The sequence below is a fragment of the Chiloscyllium plagiosum genome, unplaced genomic scaffold (genome assembly GCF_037043375.1).
Source record: "Chiloscyllium plagiosum isolate Xiang-an unplaced genomic scaffold, Cpla_swu_hap1 HiC_scaffold_17, whole genome shotgun sequence".
NCBI lineage: Eukaryota > Metazoa > Chordata > Chondrichthyes > Orectolobiformes > Hemiscylliidae > Chiloscyllium > Chiloscyllium plagiosum.
The window spans coordinates 43,418,481-43,440,607 of record NW_028270155.1 but is presented as its reverse complement, the minus strand read 5'-3'; the positions used below and the strand labels follow the sequence as shown (position 1 = coordinate 43,440,607).

Below are 22,127 nucleotides of genomic sequence, written 5' to 3'. Positions count from 1 at the left end.
GCCAGATAGCTATTCACAACAAGCAAGGTACTGACCATACCCAACCAGTTATTGCTTGCAAAACTCCCAATGCAATCACACTGTGATTCTGTGATTGGAAACCATTTGCTAGATAAGCCTGAGTGTGCTAAACATTAGACCAACAACCAATTTAAAATTGTCAGTTGGGCTCACAGTGTGCTGCACTTGTGTATTAGATTAGATTACTTACAGTGTGGAAACAGGCCCTTCGGCCCAACAAGTCCACACCAATCCGCCGAAGCGCAACCCACCCAGACCCATTCCCCTACATTTACCCCTTCACCTAACACTATGGGCAATTTAGCATGGCCAATTCACCTAACCTGCACATTTTTGAACCGTGGGAGGAAATCGGCGCACCCGGAGGAAACCCACGCAGACACGGGGAGAATGTGGAAACTCCACACATTCAGTCACCTGAAGCAGGAATTGAACCCAGGTCTCTGGCGCTGTGAGGCAGCAGTGCTAACCACTGTGCCGCCCACTATTCTTGAAAGCTGCTCATGTTAATATGCAGGCCCAATAATTTGCAGACAGAAAGAACAAGTGCACTCACTATAGTTGTTTCAACATTACAAAATAAGTGATAGTCACTCTCTGGGTGTAATACCTTGACCGACTAAAGGCTTCCTGCCTGGTTTAAAATTTAAACAAAGATTTTACCTGGACCATCTCTGACACCTCCCTTCCCTTCCTGGACCTCTCCATCTCCATCAGTGACGACCGACTTGACACTGACATCTTCTACAAACCCACCGACTCCCACAGCTACCTGGATTACACCTCTTCCCACCCTACCTCTTGCAAAAATGCCATCCCATATTCCCAATTCCTCCGTCTCCGCCGTATCTGCTCCCAGGAGGAGCGGTTCCACCATAGAACACACCAGATGGCCTCCTTCTTTAGAGACCGCAATTTCCCTTCCCACGTGGTTAAAGATGCCCTCCAACGCATCTCATCCACATCCCGCACCTCCGCCCTCAGACCCAACCCCTCCAACCGCAACAAGGACAGAACGCCCCTGGTGCTCACCTTCCACCCTACCAACCTTCGCATAAACCAAATCATCCGCCGACATTTCCGCCACCTCCAAACAGACCCCACCACCAGGGATATATTTCCCTCCCCACCCCTCTCCGCCTTCCGCAAAGACCGTTCCCTCCGTGACTACCTGGTCAGGTCCACGCCCCCCCTACGACCCACCCTCCCATCCTGGCACTTTCCCCTGCCACCGCAGGAACTGTAAAACCTGCGCCCACACCTCCTCCCTCACCTCTATCCAAGGCCCCAAATGAGCTTTCCACATCCATCAAAGTTTTACCTGCACATCCACTAATATCATCTATTGTATCCGTTGCTCCCGATGCGGTCTTCTCTACATTGGGGAGACTGGGCGCCTCCTAGCAGAGCGCTTTAGGGAACATCTCCGAGACACCCGCACCAATCAACCAAATCGCCCAGTGGCTCAACATTTCAACTCCCCCTCCCACTCTGCCGAGGATATGGAGGTGCTGGGCCTCCTTCACCGCCGCTCCCTCACCACCAGACGCCTGGAGGAAGAACGCCTCATCTTCCGCCTCGGAACACTTCAACCCCAGGGCATCAATGTGGATTTCAACAGTTTTCTCATTTCCCCTTCCCCCACCTCATCCTAGCTTCTAACCTCCAGCAACTCGATCCCCTGACCTGTCCGGACTTGTCCGACCTGCCCAGCTCCTTTTCCACCTATCCATTCCACCCTCTCCTCCCTGACCTATCACCTTCATCTCCTTCCCCACTGACCTATTGTACTCTATGCCACTCTCTCCCCACCCCCACCCTCCTCTAGCTTATCTCTCCACGCTTCACGCTCTCTGCCTTTATTCCTGATGAAGGGCTCTTGCCCGAAACGTCGATTTTGCCTGTCTTCGGATGCTGCCTGAATTGCTGTGCTCTTCCAGCACCACTGATCCAGAATGTTATTCTTCACTAACTGGTGCATTCTTCTAGTAACACATCTACCATTTGAACTTTTGTCTCATATAGTATAAATGTTGTTTTCCCTTCACTTTGATATTTTTCCTGATGAGTGCAAGATGAAAATCTTCAACCAAATGTCTTTTTTTTAACAATACAGAAGTAATTAACCTTGTGCTTTCCTTTGGTGCCTGTTTTCTATATGACTTTACATAATACAGTCAGTTATTCTATAACACGATGGTTGCATTCTTGTGGAACCCTGCATTATAGAAAATTTGCTTGTTAGAAACTGTGCTTAAAGTGTTGATGCTGTAATCGCATTACAGCCAACACACATTTTAAACGTTTGCACTGTAGAAACAGTGCCCCCAATTCTTCAATCATATTACAGCGAATTTGCATTGATGAAACAGAACGACCTGTTCTGCAATGCAACATTCCCACAATGGCAGCAGAATTGCTGGTAGAAGGCTTCTGACATTCAGAGAACAAGACTACAGATGGCCTTCAGCAGCTTTACCATAGAAGACCAAGCTTTGGACTGCACCGCTTCTGTTTGGACTGATTAGCTAATAGGTAATAGCAAGCAACACATTTGCAGAATGACAGTGATGACAGAATGAATGCTGTCATCGAGAGAGACAGGAAGGCAGACGAGTGTTCCACAAAGTCATGGCCTCTTTCTTCCACATAGGGAGAGACTTCAGCAATGCTGACAGCCTTGGCAAATAGATTGTTAAATTACTGTAAGATCCAATGAATTTAAAAAATGACATCAGCAGTCTGAGCATACCATTTGAGTCCAAGCTCCCACTGCAGCTGTCAGATTTTTGCTGACCTTTGTTTGTGCTGCAATGGAAGCTAAGACATCAGCCATCAGATATTACAATCAGGGGTGGGATCACAAATGTTCACATGGAATCGCTCATCATTTTCACCTTAGAAAGGATGGACTTCAAGTCCCATTCACAGCTGTGTGCCAAGACTTTGCCAAACGTGTCCACACTTTTTGTTAGTAATTTTCTGACAATACTCCCAATGCACTCAGCATTGTGTATGCATATCCACCAGATTTTTCCCTATTCTATTTGACTGAAGTCCTCATCTGAGTCTCAAAGCACTCTCTGGTGAACCGACCCACGAATGTCTGGTTGCAGGGCGCTAATGTCTGGTACCTCACCATTACACATTTTACCTCTAAGCTACCCTCTCAAGCACAGACAGTTTACCATCTAAACCCAAAAGCTGTATGTGTGTGCACTGGGGGACAGTATTTCATTATCAACAGTTTCTTCTTCCTTCACTCTCCTGCAGTACTGCCTGACCAGCGGGAAAAAAAACAGAAGAGTAAAAGAAACGGAAGTTGCAAACTTAGAGAATTTTCAGCACAAAAAGAGATTATGTGCTGGTGGGCAAATGAGATGTGAGAAGGAAGGTTAGGGAGGAGCCCACTGTCATCTTGGATCCATTCTATCTAATCTCTGGCCACAGCTTCAGTCATGGACACCGCAATAATGGCCAGCAATGCTCCCCCTTCTGTTATGGTGAAAACATATGGCTGTAATTGCTCCAGTGTTTGCTGCTGCCTTTGCCTATGCTGAAAAAGACAGAAAAATATGTCAGCAAGCGAGGTGCAACCTGTTTGGGTGGCTGTCATGGCAAAATAGTTGTTAGTTATGGCTGTGAGGCTTGCAGCAGTTCTAACTGGAAATGTGTTGCTGGAAAAGCGCAGCAGGTCAGGCAGCATCCAGGGAACAGGAGAATCGACGTTTCGGGCATAAGCCCTTCTTCAGGAAGAAGGGCTTATGCCCGAAACGTCGATTCTCCTGTTCCCTGGATGCTGCCTGACCTGCTGCGCTTTTCCAGCAGCACATTTCCAGCTCTGATCTCCAGCATCTGCAGACCTCACTTTCTCCTCAGCAGTTCTAACTGAACAAGGGCCAGAGGAAGCTATGAATATCAGCTACAAGCCATAATTGATGGAAACTGGTGAGTGAGAGATGAGGATACTACTTTGAATTTGGGTGAGATTAATGAGACAGTTGTTGCAATATGAGATTTGAAGATGGAGGGTCAACTAGACTTCTGTGGGTAGAGGAGCCTTTCTTCCTGCTGGCCACCTGCATCAATATTACACAGGGCTGTAATTGGCTAATCATGACTCTCCCAGGTTAAAACTTGTATGATCAATTCCATCACTTTTCGAAGCAAAACATATTTCCCCTTTAAAAGGAGTTGGCTTGCTTTAAGTTGTTCATGCTATATTGAATGCATTCCAGTCTCTTAGGATTTTGTGCATCAGATAGTTAGAAGGCTAGTTAATCAACAGTGCACTTACTGTTAGCTACATATTGCAATCATGTAAATGAGCAGGCGGCATGAATTTTATATTCCCAACACTTCTCAGCACTCATTTTGGGTCTTATCCAATATTTCCTCCACTGTTTACTTTGGTTCAAACAGTATGTCAGATGTTATTTTCGAATTTAGTGACAATCAGAGCAGCTTGTATAGAATTGTGCTTTAAATTCACTTTTTGATGGAATGCTCATTTTGCTGTATCATCTGTTTCTACCTACCAAAACAAAGACTTGTCCTTCATAACGAATGAGCCCTCAAAGAACAATACAACCTTCTAATGAATGCATTTATATTAGATTGCTGGAGGATTGGTCATGAGATGTTCCAACACTGCGAGTGACAATCTGTTCTCCCAGCAACCAGAAAATAAACAATTAACTTTGGTCAACACAACTCTAGAAGCTGTATTAACCAATGATCAGAACAGTGAAAGATCACCAGCCCACCTTGTACACCTTGTAATAAAATGCTAGCTGCAGAGCTAGAGAACTATGTATTAGGTGGGTCCCATTTTTAAAATAAAAGTTTTGAGATAAAAAAGACTCAGCATTGAATTCAAGAAGAAATTTAAAGTCCTGTGGCTTTGGTTAATGGTACAGGAATGGTGGGAGCTGAGGACAGTATTTTGCTGGGGGAGCTAAGGAGAGGCCTCCACTGTCCTATTGAAAGAGCATCAATCACCAGATGACCCTGGAAGAAGGTGAGGATCTTGGGGAAGCTGGGCAGGCAGACAAGTTTGACAATCGGTGAGGTGTGGTGGGTTGCTATGCACAGTGTAAGGAGCTGCAGAGCAAATATTACAATCAGGGGACCAAATCTGCAGACTGTGGGTTACTCCATTCCTGTTGGTCTCCCCAAGCAGCCCCAGCCCTCCTGATGTGGGAAGGGAGATAGCTCTTGATTGCCACTTAAGCAACTTGATTGGTTGCCAAATTGGCAGACACGCTGACATGTTTCTGCCCCATGGCAACCACTGTACTCATTTCCCGACACTTTCCTCCGAGATATATTGTCAGCCTTCCCATTTCCCAGACCAACTTGAAAAGCTGAGGAAAAAGAATCAGTCCTCTGTTGATGAAAATACTTATTCCAAGGCTTAGATCATGACAATTCTTACAATCAGCAGCAAGAAAGGCATTGGTTACATTCTTTTATATACAGACTGGTTAAAGATTATTTTTGAACTTTTATAGGAAAACACAATTATCAGAGGAAGAATACAATGTTACTTAGTCATTTTGAAACTTCTTTTATTTTTGAAGATTTCAAAACTCCCAAAGAAACTAGATTCTGATGTGATTGAAAATGGGGAAAACTTCTCCGTTGGAGAACGTCAGTTACTTTGCATGGCAAGAGCTCTTCTGAGGCATTCAAAGGTAAGAGAAAGAAATTAAAGTTAGGCTTCAAGGATAAAAAGTATGAAAGAACTAAACAAACATTACCAATAATGTCTTAAAGGAGACAGTTGCTGAAAACAAAAGTGACATGAATCAAGAAGTTGTGATGTTATACAGAAACATGGAACAAGGTTAGGCCTCTTAGCCCTTTAAGCCTGATCTGGTTTTATCCTCAACTCTACATTCCTGCAACCTCCAACAAACTTTCATTCTGTTGGTAGTCAAGAATCTATCTACCTTAAAAATATTGAGAGGCATAGAGAAGGTGAATAGCAAGGGTCTCTTCCTACAGTGGGGAAGTTCCAAACTGGGGGCTTATTTTTAAGGTGAGAGGAGAACATCTTAAAAAGGACATAAAGGTTAATTTATTTTGCACAGTGTGGTTTGTATACGAATGAACTGCCTGAGGAAGTGGTGGATGCAGATACGTTTACAATAATTAAAAGACACTTGGATAACTACGTGAATAAGAAAGATTTGGAGACATAAGGGCCAAACATAGGCAAGTGGGATTAGTTTAGTTTGGGAATGTGGCCGGCGTGGACTAGTTGGACCAAAGGGTCTGTTTCCATGCTGAATGACTCTATGACACTGTGACTCTATAACTCCAACAAGTTAGTCAGACATGACTTCCCTTTGACTAAACCATGTTAGCTCTGCCTTATTACCTTGAGCTTATCCAAGTGCCCTGTTACAATGTCTTTAAGAATAGCCTCTAACATTTTCCCTGTGACAGTTGTTAAACTAACTGGCCAATAGTTCCTTGCTTTCTGCCTCTGTCCTTTTTGACTAAAGGAATTACATTAGCTATTTTACAATCTAAAGGAACCTTCCCCAAATCTATTAATTTTTGGAAAATTAATCAACACATCAACCATCTCATTCGCTACTTCTTCAGAGACCCATAGAATAAAATTCATCAAGACCTGAGAACTTGTTAACTCGCAGTTCTAACAATTTACTGAGTACTATTTCCTTGGTAACTGAAACTTTCTTGAATTCCTCCGTCTCTTTCAAATCCTGACTTACAGCTACTTGCAGGATGTTATTTATATCCTCTCGTGAAGACCCATACAAAATATCTTTTCAATTAATCTCCTAGCTCTTTAACCTCCATAATTAATTTCCCTGACTCATTTTCGATAGGAACATTTATTTTGTTCATTCCTTTTTAAAAATATTTGAAAATACATTTCTTATCTGTTCTTATAATTTTGGCTAACTTTCTCTCATCCTCCAAGTTTTTTCCCTGCTTATTAATCTCTTAGTAATTCTTTACATTTTAAAAATATTCTGTCTAATCTTCTGATCCTTTCTTTGTACAATTTTATGGTTTTTTTGTCTTTGATACCATCTTTGACTTTTTTAGTTAACCATGAATGGCAGGTCTGTCTTTTGGAATTTTCCTTATTTGTTGGAATGTATGAATTCTGCACTTTTGGATATTATTGCACTGATCTGTTGCTTGCTAGAACAATGAGTAAGTTCAAGCACCACATGTGCAGTGTAGATGGCTTTAATGGTGCAAAGGTAAGATAGAAAACCTAAAAGGAAAGGAAATCCAATTATAGAATACCTTATAATAAATCTCTATTTGTTTCTCCATTAGATTATAGTTTTAGATGAGGCTACAGCATCCATTGATTCAGAAACAGATTTGTTGGTTCAACAGACCATCAGAGAAGCATTTAAAGATTGCACAATGCTGACAATTGCACATCGAATAAATACAGTTCTGGAATGTGACAGAATTCTAGTTATGAAAAATGGAAAGGTAAGGATGTCCTATACAGATGCTGTGGATACTTTTAAATGCCAATAGCTTCTACTAACAGTACCAATAGACAACCTGCCTCTAGATAATTGAAATTTCCCCCCTCAATAACCCCTTGACGATTAGACTGTGGCCATTACAATTATCATTTATCAGACTTGTTGTTGAATTGGAAAGAAAAAGTGCAAGAATTGCTCATTTGTAAAGTTTTATATAGTTCTGTCCTATATCTATATAGCAACAGTGAGTGTAAATCAAGCATTGTAATTTAGGGAACAGTCACACAATGGAATCATCATTAGTACATACTAATGGCGGTACTTATCTGAAAATGATAAAATAATAGTTGGGATAAGACTGACCCATAACCATATGATTACAAATAGAAAACTGGTGTAATTTGATGGCAGCTGTGTTTCCCCTCCCCCATTAGGTAAGCAACATCCATGATGCTCATCTTTACTACAATGCTAAAATTCACAATTCTAGTTGCAGCACCATTATTCTTTATGCCCAGCATGAATCTATAGCCTAGTGTTTCTCATCAGTGCACATTTGTTAGAATGCTGATAAGATAATTACAATATTCGGTTACTATTTTTCAGGCTGTGGAATTCGACAAGCCAGCTGTGCTGATACAGAATCAGAATTCAATTTTTGCATCTATGCTGGCTGCTACCAACAAAATGGAATCATAAATATGCAAAGAAAATTCATATGCGTGTTCAGAATTTCTACAAAAACATACTTTGATTAGATTAGAGAAAGATTGACTCAAATGTTCTTAAATATAAATGTGCTTATGGAGCTGAATGCATTATTTTGAATATATCAGTGGGATGAGCAATTACTTACATAATCTCATGTTTCAGTTATTGCGAGGTGAGAATAAATTGGCTCCAAGTTTTATGATCATGATGATACTGAAGCTATACACCATTTCAGGAAATAAAACATTAGAGCCTCAGTGTCAAAAATATGTTCTGACTGCATTATTTTATTATTTATTAAAGTTATGCTCAGAGATTGGTTAACACAATGAAATCAGTTATTGCTAGCTCCCTGCTGCATATAGGAAGGAATTTACATTGCTGCCTGGTCAATATTTTAGCAGAAGGCAGACAGACCTATCTCTTGAATAATAGCCTGCACATTAAACTTAACCTTAATTCCTAGCAAGTTCTGCAATATTACTTTACACTAAATTCTGTTCACCAACTTGTTTTAAATAAATAGATTGGTTGCAAAGTGTGATGAAAATGTGTTGCTGGAAAAGCGCAGCAGGTCAGGCAGCATCCAAGGAGCAGGAGAATCGATGTTTTGGGCATGAGCCCTTCTTCAGGAATGAGGAAAGTGTGTCCAGCAGGCTAAGATAAAAGGTAGGGAGGAGGGACTTGGGGGAGGGGTGTTGGAAATGTGATAGGTGGAAGGAGGTCAAGGTGAGGGGGATAGGCCGGAGTGGGGGTGGGGGCGGAGAGGTCAGGAAGAAGATTGCAGGTTAGGAAGGCGGTGCTGAGTTCGAGGGATTTGACTGAGACAAGGTGGGGGGAGGGGAAATGAGGAAACTGGAGAAATCTGAGTTCATCCCTTGTGGTTGGAGGGTTCCTAGGCGGAAGATGAGGCATTCTTCCTCCAACCGTCGTGTGCTATGGTCTGGCGATGGAGGAGTCCAAGGACCTGCATGTCCTTAGTGGAGTGGGAAGGGGAGTTGAAGTGTTGAGCAACGGGGTGGTTGGGTTGGTTGGTCCGGGTGTCCCAGAGGTGTTCTCTGAAACGTTCCGCAAGTAGGCGGCCTGTCTCCCCAATATAGAGGAGGCCACATCGGGTGCAGCGGATGCAATAAATGATGTGTGTGGAGGTGCAGGTGAATTTGTGGTGGATATGGAAGGATCCCTTGGGCCTTGGAGGGAAATAAGGGGGGAGGTGTGGGCGCAAGTTTTGCATTTCTTGCGGTTGCAGGGGAAGGTGCCAGGAGTGGAGGTTGGGTTGATGGGGGTTGTGGACCTGACGAGGGAGTCACGGAGAGAGTGGTCTTTTCGGAACGCTGATAGGGGAGGGGAGGGAAATATATCCCTGGTGGTGGGGTCCGTTTGGAGGTGGCGGAAATGACGGCGGATGATATGCTGTATATGGAGGTTGGTGGGGTGGTAGGTGAGGACCAGTGGGGTTCTGTCCTGGTGGTGGTTGGAGGGGCGGGGCTCAAGGGCGGAGGAGTGGGAAGTGGAGGCGATGCGGTGGAGGGCATCGTCGATCACGTCTGGGGGGATTGCGGTCTTTGAAGAAGGAGGCCATCTGGGTTGTACGGTTTTGGAACTGGTCCTCCTGGGAGCAGATGCGGCGGAAATGAAGGAATTGGGAATATGGGATGGCGCTTTTACAGGCGGCAGGGTGGGAGGAGGTGTAGTCTAGGTAGCTGTGGGAGTCGGTCGGTTTATAGTAAATGTCCATGTTGATTTGGTCGCCCGAGATAGAAATGGAAAGGTCTAGGAAGGGGAGGGAGGAGTCTGAGACAGTCCAGGTGAATTTGAGATCGGGGTGGAAGGTGTTGGTAAAGTGGATGAACTGTTCAACCTCCTCATGGGAGCATGAGGCAGCGCCGATACAGTCGTCGGGGTGGAAGGTGTTGGTAAAGTGGATGAACTGTTCGTCGGGGTGGAAGGTTCAAAAGCCATGTTCTGTGAACTACAGCAGTGTTCAGACACTAAGCACTCCTGAAAGCCTTACACCTGCATTTCACAGCTTGGAGACTGTGCCACCAACACAACCATGAAGACCACATCACACAAACACTGACACATTTCCTACCTTCTTGTTGGATTAAGTACTGCATAACTGCTAACAGTAACATGATACTGGTTACAGCTTACCTCCACGGAGGAGACATAAGGAGGACTGGACATGACTGAAAATATGGTCAGCATGAGGGCCAAGACCATTGACAGTGATGGTTTGTTTGTACATCTCCTCTTTTTCACATCCCATTTCCTCCCCCATCTGATAATTGCTTCTGATGGTCTGAGAATGTACTTTTGCTTTTCCCTCCTTTCTCATGCTACAACCCTTCCCATATGCATTTTGCTTTTCAGATACATAATAACTGTAACCTGCTAATGCAGAGGTAGTAGATGGTAAAGACTCTGAAATGCTGTTACTCTCACTCACAGCCACTATCTCAGAAGCTGACACTGTGTGTCCTTTTAAAGGACAACATAGAGATGAGATTGGCACTTGATGAGATCCTAGGCATGAGTGGGATGCAGACAGGGCAGTGGTAAAGGTTGGTGCAGGTTCCAAAGTGCCAGAAGGACAGATTTGCTGTCCTTCCGTGCTAGTTTTGCTGAAGAGGATTTAGATGGGGACTTTATTGAGTGGCATGCAGTATAGGGCTAATGGATATGCATCTTAAAATGCTTGGTGTATTTTCAGAAAACCTGTGCGGTCACTGGCAAGGAATATTGGGGAGTTTAGCACCAAGGGCGTAGGACTTTGTGCTGGGCTTGACCCCATCCTTTCTAGTGTGAAAGAAGTGGCCAACTACATCAGGCTCCTACATATTGACCCCTGATCTACCTTCGACACCATAATTAAAATCATCTCCAAACTCCAAGACCTAGGACTTTACTGCTCCCTCTCTAACAGGATGCTCGACTTCCGGACTCATATATTGCAAAGAGTATGAATAGGCAACAACAGCTCTCCTTGATAATCTTCTACACTGGTGCCCCACAAGGCTGCATACTCAGCTCCTACTGTACCCCTTCTACACTCAAGACTGTGTGGCCAAATTCCACCCCAATTCTGTTTATAAGTTTATTGATGACACCACATTGTAGTTCAGATCTTAATCAGTGATGTGATAGAGTATAGGAAAGAGATTAAGTGCTTAGTAGCATAGTGCAAAGACAACAATCTTTCCATCAATGTCAGCAAAGCAAAGGAGCTAGTCATTGACTTGAGGAAGTGGAGTGGAGAGCATGCCCCATCTGCATCAAAGGTGTTGAGGTGGAGATGGTCGAGAGTGTAAATTTTCTTGGAGTGATCCACCAACAATCTGGCCTGGTCCACCCATGTTGATGCAACAATCAAGAAAGCACAATAACACCTCTACTTCTTCAGGAGGTGAAGAAAATTTGGCATGTCCACAACAATTTTTAAAGATGCACCATAGAAAGCATCCTATCTGAATGCATCACAGAGTGGCATCTGGTCTTTCCAAGAGCACAAGAAAATACAGAGAGTCGTGAACTCAGCCCAGTCCATCACGCAAATCAGCCTTGCATCCATTGACTCTATCTATACTCCCAGCTGCCTCAGGAAAGCAACCAACATAATCAAAAATTCCTCCATCCTGGTTATACTTTCTTCTATCCTTTTTCCTCAGGCAGAAGGTATAAAAGTCTGAATACATATATGAACAGATACACAAACAGTTTCTTCCTCACTGTTATCACATTTTTGAACTGACCTCTCAAATGTTAATGCTGATCTCTCTCTCTGCACCTTCTCTGCGGCTGTAACATCACGTTCTGCATTCTGTTCTACTACCTGATGCACTTTGTATGGTATGATCTGTCTGTAGAGCAAGTGAAACAACACTATCCACTGTATCTCGGAACACGTGACAACAACAAATTGAATTAAATCAAATAAAATCAAAAAAACTTCATGAAGAATGCTCATGAGCCTGACCATAATGCAACATAGCTGTAGATTTTAGTTTGCAAAACAGCTCTTCAAGTGTCAAACAATCCAGAGTTTGTCTTTGAACACATCATTCGGATTACTGAGGCAACACTATGAGAGGATGGAACTTGAGCATGATTTTGCTGTCCACCTTTGGGATGGATGGCATCATTGCCACTGCACCAGTACCCTTATTTTTAACTGTTAGTCAGTGATCCCAGGCTACTGCTGGCCAAGCCAAGATGATGCTGTCTGAATTATGGACTTTCTCGGGTGAGAACAGCACAAGGGCATCCTGCAAAAACATCTGTAGTTTCCCACACTGGAGCTTCCCACTAGCTACAACCACTGGTACCACTGTGTAGCAGTGATAGGATGGGCAAAAGTACCTACAGAACAAATAATACAGTCTTGTTAAATTGTGGAGTAGGTTCAAAGAACCAAATGTCATAAATATGTATCTAAAGTATTAAATGTGGTAAAATGTTTCACAGATATTTACAGGAGGAATTATGAAATGAATCTGATACTTGTTGACTGCTGATGAAAAACTTGGAAGTAAATTGTAGTTAGCATCTTAAAGAGGAGAAAGGGTAGAAAGGCAGAAATTCCATCAATTGGATTCCAGTGCACAGAACCAAGACAGCTGAAAACATGGTTACCACCGGTTAGCGATGGACAGAACAGAAAATGCTCAATATATACAGTAGGTCCGACAGTTTCTGGAGAGAAAAAACAGAGTTAAATTCAGTTTCATGACCTTTCACTGATGGTAAAATAGATATAACATGCTTTAAGCAAATGCAGAGAGTATAAAAGGGAGGAGAGATCAAAAGGCAAAGCTTGTCATAGCGTGGTCAACAGGAGACATTAAATTACAAAAAAGTAATGATGCAAAGCAAAAGGGTTGGGAGGCCAATGGGAAAATTAAAGAAACAACGTATGTGTCTAGAGGATTAAATCATTAGAATCATTACTTTTGTATAACTAATGGTGCTAAAAGAGTTAACACTGAAGACTGCATTAAGCTCTACCCAATCTGATAATGTTATGATGACTAAGGTGGGAAAAGGCAGAACAGCACTGAATCTTGAAGGAGACAGACCTACAATCTAGTTCTCCTCATAACAATGTTATAACTAATAATGATATGGAGGTGTTAAAAACTAAAATCACACAACACCAGGTTATAATCCAACGGGTTTACTTGGAAGTACTAGCTTTTGGAGCGCTGCTCCTTCATCAGATAACTGTGGAGCAGGATCATAAGACACAGAATCTATAGCAAAAGATCATAGTATCATGCACGCAACTGCTACGATATATTGAACAAACCTAGATTATTGTTAAGTCCTGACAGCATTCTAGGTTTGTTCAATATATCGTAGCAGTTGCATGCATGGCACTGTGATTTGTGTCTTACGATCCTGCTCCACAGCTACCTGATGAAGGAGCAGTGCTCCAAAAGCTAGTACTTCCAAATAAACCCTTTGGACTATAACCTGGTATTGTGTGCTTTTTAACTAACAATGGTTATCTTACTGATGTAACTTGTATCTGATGGCTGTCATGCACTAAGTTGCACAACAATTTGCACCTCTTCTCATTAGACTACCTGATCGTTTTCCTATACCACACTAGACAAAGCAGGATCTGTGGGTGCCAAACTAAAAGGACATTAATGGGAGCAAATCTATTTCATAGTGATTGAGTCCACTAGATCAAACAATGTACCGAGCAGTGTGAGGACTATCATGTGAACATGGTGCCAAAGGCTGAAGATCAATTTTGCTGCACATTCCAACAATTACCAGGATCTGATATCCAAAACAAGGAAACATTGGCTGCTGAAATTTCTGAACTCATTGTTAGTCTGGAAGGTTGGAAAGAAATGCCATGGTGTTTTATGAGAGCTGATACTGCTGTAATTGCAACATTTTCTGAACTGTCTATAAAAAAGATGGATGGCTATGGTGCATTGCTTGAAATGCAACTTCAGCAAACTGAGGGGGATAACGTTCAGTCTGATGATAATTTATGTTTTGGTTTCAAGTAAACTCTTAAGATCATTGCTCAGCCTCCTGATGTTCAATTTATTATATTTTTGCTTTTTTTTTTAAAACAAATAACAGAAATAAGCTTTAATTTTTCAATGATCGTTGCAGTGTCTTTTTCAAATGAAAAATCACCATAAGGCACTGTTGCTTTAGGCCCACAGATCTCACCAGGAACAATGAATTATGGCAATTTTTTAACAAGGATGAAGGACCCATATATTATGAGCACTGCAGGTAATAGTGAGTTATGATGGTCCTTAACACAAATGCTAGGAAATCATAAATGGCAACATTTTATTTATATGCTGAATGCAAGGTTCTGAGAAGAATATCAAGTCTGTTTTATTTGTAATTTTAGTTGGTCCTCTAATTCCAACTTGTAATTCAATCAAACACAAAGGCATTTTGCTCTTTTGTTGGAAATTTGTATGGTTCAACCTGCATAAGTCTTAACTCAGTTTAAACTGCTACAAGAAGCTGTTGCTTAGTTTGCAAGTTTTCCTTGCTTTCCCCAAAAATACCCGGATGCATCAGGCAAGCTCACCTCTTTAGGAAGTCAGAGCACAATCTATAAAGATTAGAATTGAAATATGAATTCAAATATTTTGTTCGTTCAAATAATTTGGCCAATGGAACATTTATTAGGTGAATCTAAGCAAAACTATGCTGGTGATAGTTGTACTTACATCAGTGATTTAAGGCTCTCATACAGTCACCAGGCCCATGTGGGCACCCAAACAGTAAAGCCAACTTCCACAATATTCTATAGTCTGCTTTGGGAGGAGGGAGGTTAGAAGCCCTCCTCGTCTGGTATCCTGAACCCAATGGAGGGATATAGTAGCAGAAACCAATTGGCTTTCAGGAAGCTACCTCTCTACACTTAACAAACTCCTGGTCCCGCCCTGACCCCTGCAAAGTCACCTTTGCCTGAAGGTTCAAGCAACGATCCATCAAATGGCTACTGCAACAGGTGGTATTGGCTAGCCTGGAAAACTGCCAACTCCTGACTGACTAACAGCTTTCAATGCTGGGACACGAAGAAATCCAATAGGAGCTAGCAACCACGATGACAGCCAGCAAACTGTCTGACTGGGACAATCCCAAGAGGTTTCTAAAATTGGATACAGTGGGGTTTATACCGGCCTCTAGATGCGTTCATCTACAGGGTAATTAGATACAGTGGGGTTTGTACCAGCCACTAGATGGGTTCATCTTCATGGTAATTGGATACAGTGGGGTTTGTACCAGCCACTAGATGGGTTAATCTTCATGGTAATTGGATACAGTGGGGTTTGTACCAGCCACTAGATGGGTTAATCTTCATGGTAATTGGTACAGTGGGGTTTGTACCAGCCACTAGATGGGTTCATCTCCATGGTAATTGGATACAGTGGTGTTTGTACCAGACACTAGATGGGTTCATCTCCATGGTAATTGCCCACATTTTCTAAAAAATATCTCCACCATAAAAATAAAACCAAACAGCTCTATAATTGTTAGTCTTATCCTTACACCATATTTAGAATAATGGTGTAACATTTGCAATTCTTCACTTCTCCAGCACTAATCCTGTACAGAAGGCCTTCAATGCCTAGTAACTGGGGTCCAGGTCTCTAAAGGGCTGACTGTGCTTAGACCCACTGTTCTCAGGTCAAAGGTTGGGGCCTGTCCAGGAACAGCACCAGGACCTGTGATTTCTGTCCCTGTCTGTACAAAGGAGATTTGGAAGGTTAGCAGCCAAGCCTCTGCAATTTCCAACCTTACTTCCTTTGTTATCCTTAGAAACTTCTCTCTGGCCCTTGTGACTATCAACAGTAAGGTCTGCCAGTTTATCCAATGCTTCTTTGTAATCAATTTTTAACTTGTCTGATGTCTGCCACCTTCTCTTTCACTGTGACTTAGGCAACATGTTTGTCCTTAGTAAACGGGTCTGTAAAGTATTCATTTAGTGAGTCAGTGATGTTATTGTTTCTATGTGCAAATCCCCATTTTAGTCCACATTCAGCTCCGCTCTTCCTTTTCCCATCTTTTACTATTTCCATGTCTATAGAAGATATTCATGGCAAATTTTCCCCTCCCTGAGGAGGCATAGAATAATGACAACCGTGATGACTTCATTAATTGAGAGTCCAAAAATTGAGTCTTGCCTTTGAGATTTACTTCAGCAATCAAGCAATTTGTCCTCAGAGGACAAGCTGACCTTCTCGCCATCATGCATCTTGCACATATTTGCATCTTGTTAATTGCACAACATGCTGGAATTACCTCCCCTTTCCAATAAACTTCTGTCCAATTGACATACTTCATGTTTGGATATTTGACCACATAAAGTAAGTGCATACACAAAGTCTGAAAGTTGGCTTCCAGTTCAGGTAATTAACTTTGCCTTTTCTGCCTTTAACAAAATGTTGTAAATTTTTATTGTCTTCACCTTTGCTATAAGATCTACGGCCACCGCCTGGCGAACGCTAATACTGCCTTTGCAAGATTTCAACAATTCATCTTTTGCTTCTTGACATGAGGATTCAGGCAGGTAGGGATTTAGCCTTTACTGCCATCACTGGTTTTCCACAGATTCAGAGTGTAATCAATTACTTCAGCATAATAAACAGAGCACCTTATCGTGAGCCAGTAGTCTTCATCAAAAGGAAAGGAATGCCAGTCCTCCCCTAATGTCCAAAATATTTTCAATAACAACAGCCATATAATAAAGGTCTGTACCAGATATCCAGGGAGATATCATGATTAACATATCCTGGACTATTCACAGGTGTCAGCAGCATTAGGGGATAGTGAGATTGCAAGGTGTATCAGGATTTGGGACAATTTGATAATATTCACAAGGATATGGACTATTTAATGTGATTTGTACATCTTTTGGTACAAGTGTCATTTTAATGCAACTATCAGGATCACATGGTTGTGAAAATGCTCACTTTTATTGTAGTGCTGATCCTCAGCAAGGTTTGCAAACACATTTATGAGATCAGAACCAGAGATAAAATTAAAGGTCACCATTTTATTGCATAGATAAAGCAACTGAAAATATATCTTAGTGATGCATGTTGAATACAGCTAGCAGCGAACTAATTGCCAACTGCGTAAAGGTAATGTATAAAGAAATATCTTTGATAATGTGTAAAGGAATGTCATGATTGCTGGATGGCAATAGATACACCTGATTGTTTACATCTCTCTACGAAATTCTCAGACTGATAATGAGGAGAGATATAACATTATCTGATTCAACCAGGGCCATTGTGGACCAGACCATAGACCTCCTGAAAATGAGGTTTCAACGCTTGATTGAAAAGTTAATACAATGTAGTACACCCAGACAAAAATGTCTCAAATCATAATGGTGTGCTAAACCCTCTACAATCTCAGAGGCCAAAGTGGGAGATATGATGGCAGAGGGGGAGATACAGGAACCAAAAATAGACCTCCGAAGAGGAAGACATTAGTGAGGATCTTTAGATGGGTTGTTTGGACTACTGAGTATAGGAGTTAGAATGTCATGTTGAGGTGGTACATGACATTGGTGAGATCACCTTTGGAGTACTGTGTACAGTTCTGGTTGCTCTACTATAGGAAGGATATTATTAAATTGGAGTGGTTTCAGAAATTTTTTTTAAGGATGCTGCTGGAACTGGAGGCTTTGAGTTAAAAGGAGAAGCTGGATGAACTGGGACCTTTTTCACTGGAGTATGACCATTTATAAAATCACAAGGGACATAGATAAGGCGACGAGCAGCAAAGGTCTTTCCCCTAGGGCTGAGGAGTTCAAAACTAGAGGGCAGATTTTTAACGTGAGAGCTGAATGATTGAGAAAGGACCTGAGGGGTAATCTTTTCACACAGAGGGGGGTTCATATGTGGAATGAATTGCCAGAGGAGGTGGTAGATGCATTTACAACATTTAAAAGAAAGGTATTGGAATAGGAAAGGTTTAGTGCGATATGGGTCAAACACAAGCAAGTGGGACTAGTTCAGTTTGGGAAACTTGGTCGGCATATATGAGTTGGACCGGAAGGTCTGTTTCTGTGCTGTGTGATTCTATGATTCTATGAAGAAGAAAAAGCAATGTTCTTTGCAAGGTTTCTGAAGATTTGAAGGCAATGTTCTGCGGAGCCTAAGAGGCCAGAGAAAATGGCGTAATGTCCTACTTCCAGGTTAGCTGAGCTGCTCAAAGACATTTCTTTACACATTATCTTTATGCGGTTGGCAGTTAGTTCGCTGCTAGCTGTATTCAACATGCATCACTGAGATGGATTTTCAGTTGCTTTACCTATGCAATAAAATGGTGACCTTTCATTTTATCTCTGGTTCTGATCACATCAGCTCTGTAAAAGCTATAAATGTGTATGCAAACCTTGCTCAGGATCAGCACTACAGTAACATTGAGCATTTTCACAACCATGTGATCCTGATAGTTGCATTAAAATGACACTTGTGCCAAAAGACATACAAATCACATTAAATAGTCCATATCCTTGTGAATACTACCAAATTGTTCCACATCCTGATATACCTTGCCATCTCACTATCCCCTAATGCTGCTGGATGCTATGATCTTTCACTGGACCTGTATAATGCCTTAGCATCTTCACCAACAATGCTTGTACAAATGGGAGTGAGGAAGTTTTGAACTGTTCCTTCCATTCCAAAACTTTGAGAAGTTGACACACGGTATGGTCATTGCCAACCTCACATCTTTAGATGCTCTGGCATGGCTATGAGAAACCCAGGCACACACTTCCCTTCTGGAGCCTGTAGACACAACAACAGATTCCATCATTGCCCCCAAAAGGACCAAGGTAACTAAGGTGACCTGAAAGGTTTATTTGCTCTCTCTCCTAATGCATCTAGGTGGAGATGCCTGTTGTCTGGTACACCCTGGGGACTGGGAAGACTCGAGAGGCTGTCCTCTGGGCCTGGTAGACCCTGACCTGCCGAGAATCACTTGCACTGGTGCAGGTGCACCCTCCTTGGCCAGAGCTACTGGAGGCAATGGACTCACTGGCAGAGGGGAGGATGGCATGCAGGATCCCTCTGCAGTGTCCTGAGATAAAGCTTCCACGTGCTTATTTGCTCTTTTTGTGACAGACAGCATGAAAGATGAATCAGTACAAAGTGAGTATCACTTCCACCAAGGTGCAGGGAGAAGTATCTCATGCATTATGTGGTCTCACCTCATTATCTATGAAAGCGAGAGGTTGCACGAATGATTCTGCCAATCATTTGGGGACAGTGAAGGGAAGGGTCTTGGCCCTAGCAGGACCTTCTGGGGTTATAAGCTCTGGCACCATATTTCAAGGACAGCCGGACAGAACTTCACCCACTGGAAGCCTCTCAGCCTGTGGTTACCTCCACAACCCACCAAGCAACAGCTTACTCCACACTCTAGTGACGAGTAAGGGAAAGAGGGGAGGTCCTCTTCCCAGGGTGATGGCAATAGGAAGTTCTGCCATCAAACTTGGCTGGCCAAAAATGTCCCCCTACAGGCTAATTAATGTACTACCAGCTCACTAGCCTGTGCACTTCAGTGTAGCTGGTGCACTCTGGGAGTACAGATCAAAAAACTACAATCCTGCAGTTTTCAGTTCATTAATTTGAAGAGGGATAAATTATAAGGAGGGAAAATAAATCAGTTGACAATTTGGAAATGTGGTAGGGGGACACTTCAGTTTAAAAGGGTTGAATCGGGGACGTATCAGCTCTTGAAAACAGTGGAAGGCAGGTAGTTTGAAAAGATCTGATGAAAACTTGGGTGCATTGTTATGGACTTCTGTTCCTCTGCGATGGATCATGCAACTTCTCAATATTCAAAACATGCCTGTCACATTTCAAGGTTTTCACTTCCCCAGTAAGCAATTTTAGGATTTAACTATTTTTTGCAATAACGTAAAGTTGCAGGGATTGAAAAGCTCACAGGCTGCAGACATATTGAAGCCACTTTCAGGGATGTTATAATTCATATTAAATTTAAGACTGTGCAACATAGACTCATTGTCTCATCCAAGGACGACAGGGACATTAAATGTTGTCTGTCATCTTGTTGCATGTAGAAAACTAGCATTCACAGCTAGCGAAACAAAGGTTATTCTATGCAAGGCATGAAATGTCTGCAGAGAACATAACTCCTGTGAGAGGTATTAATCAGTTTAGCTTACAGCCCTGCTACAATTCTCTGTAGGGAATCTGTCAGTGATATTGACCTGCTTCTTCTCGGGGTCAGGATGAAAAGAAAAAGGAAATGATTTTTAGGGAGGTAGTCAGATGTTGAACAAAAATTGATGAGAGGCAACTCCTAGTTGGAGCTGAAAGTTAATAAAGTCAAGCATCAAGTCCTGTGTTTGGAATTTGGGGAGAGAAAAAGACATGCCTAAAATAAATCAAGACACAAAAAAAAGACAAGGCATGTGATTAATTACTTTGTCCTAATTTTTCAAAGGAAGCATTTAGACTGAATGGAATTTAATTTGCTGTGAATCTATATACTCACTTATTGTGTGTAGTTCTTTAGTGGTAGGTTTCATCACATAATGAAGTAAGCACAATTCTCCAGTTCACTTACAGTGACTTTAGTTTTACATAAGTAGTTTGCTCACAGCTCATCTTTCTACTTAAAAAGAAAGACTTTACATAAAAATTACCAAAATTCAGGTGAAATTAATGTTAAGATAAATAACTTAAAATTGGAACCCTTTGAGAATATGTTCTGCTATAATGCATGTTTCGTTAATGCGAATTCGCTGTTCAGAAGTTGAATTCGCATGGCAGACTGGTACAAAAGGTGAAATCACATGGTATCAGGGGTGAGCTGGCAAGATGTATATAGGTCTGGTTTATTCATTGGAGACAGAGGGTAGCAGTGGAAGGATGCTTTTCGGAATGGAGGACCATGACTAGTGATGTTCCACAGGGATCAGTGCTGGGACCGCTCTGTTCATGACGTATGTAAATGACTTAGAGGAAAACGTGGCTAACCTAATTGTAAGTTTGTGGATGATACAAAGGTTGGTGGAGTTGCGGATAATGAGGAGGATTGTCAGGATATAGATCAGTTGGAGGCATGGGCAGAAAAATGGTAGATGGAGTTTAATCTGGACAAATGGAAGGTGATGTATTTTGGAAGGTCAAGTATCGGTGGAAATTATACAATGAATGGCAAACCCTGAGGAGTATTGATATGCAGAAGGGTGTGCAGATGTTGAAGATGGCAGCACAAAGAACAAAGAACAAAGAAAATTAAAGCACAGGAACAGGCCCTTCAGCCCTCCAAGCCTATGCTGATCCAGATACTCCATCTAAATTTGTCACCTAGTTTCTCAGGATCTGTATCCCTCTGCTTCCTGCCCATTCATGTATCTGTCTAGATACATCTTAAATGATGCTTTTGTGCCTGCCTCTACCACCTCCACTGGCAACGTGTTCCAGGCACTAACCACCCTCTGCATAAAGGACTTTCCACGCATATCTCCCTTAAACTTTACCCCTCTCACCTTGAACTTGTGACCCCTAGCAATTGAGTCGCCCACTCTGTGAATAAGCTTCTTGCTATCCACCCTGTCTATACCTCTCATGAGTTTGTAGACTTCAATCAGGTCCCCCAACAATCTCTATCTTTCTAATGAAAACAATCCTAATCTACTCAACCTCTCTTCATAGCTCGCGCCCTCTATACCAGGCAACATCCTGGTGAACCTCCTCTGCACCCTTTCCAAAGCATCCACATCCTTTGGTAATGTGGTGTCCAGATCTGTACGCAGGATTGCAAATGTGGCCGAACCAAAGTCCTACACAACTGTAACATGACCTGCCAACTCTTGTACTTAATACCCTGTCCGATGAAGGAAAGCATGTAAGCCTTCTT

The 22,127-nt window shown here is 42.3% G+C and overlaps 1 protein-coding gene across 3 annotated transcripts in view; it reads left to right on the top strand.

Moving 5' to 3' along the window:
- Positions 1 to 8,489, top strand: part of abcc12 (ATP binding cassette subfamily C member 12) — a 122,036-nt gene extending 113,547 nt beyond the window's left edge. For all 3 annotated transcript variants that reach the window (XM_043706923.2, XM_043706921.2, XM_087995882.1), the window contains 3 exons: positions 5,604 to 5,717; positions 7,348 to 7,512; positions 8,118 to 8,489. In XM_043706923.2, the coding sequence (XP_043562858.2) occupies positions 5,604 to 5,717; positions 7,348 to 7,512; positions 8,118 to 8,210 (372 nt within the window). In that variant the 3' untranslated portion in view covers positions 8,211 to 8,489. The remainder of the gene's footprint in view (positions 1 to 5,603; positions 5,718 to 7,347; positions 7,513 to 8,117) is intronic.
- The last annotated feature ends 13,638 nt before the right edge of the window (positions 8,490 to 22,127 follow it).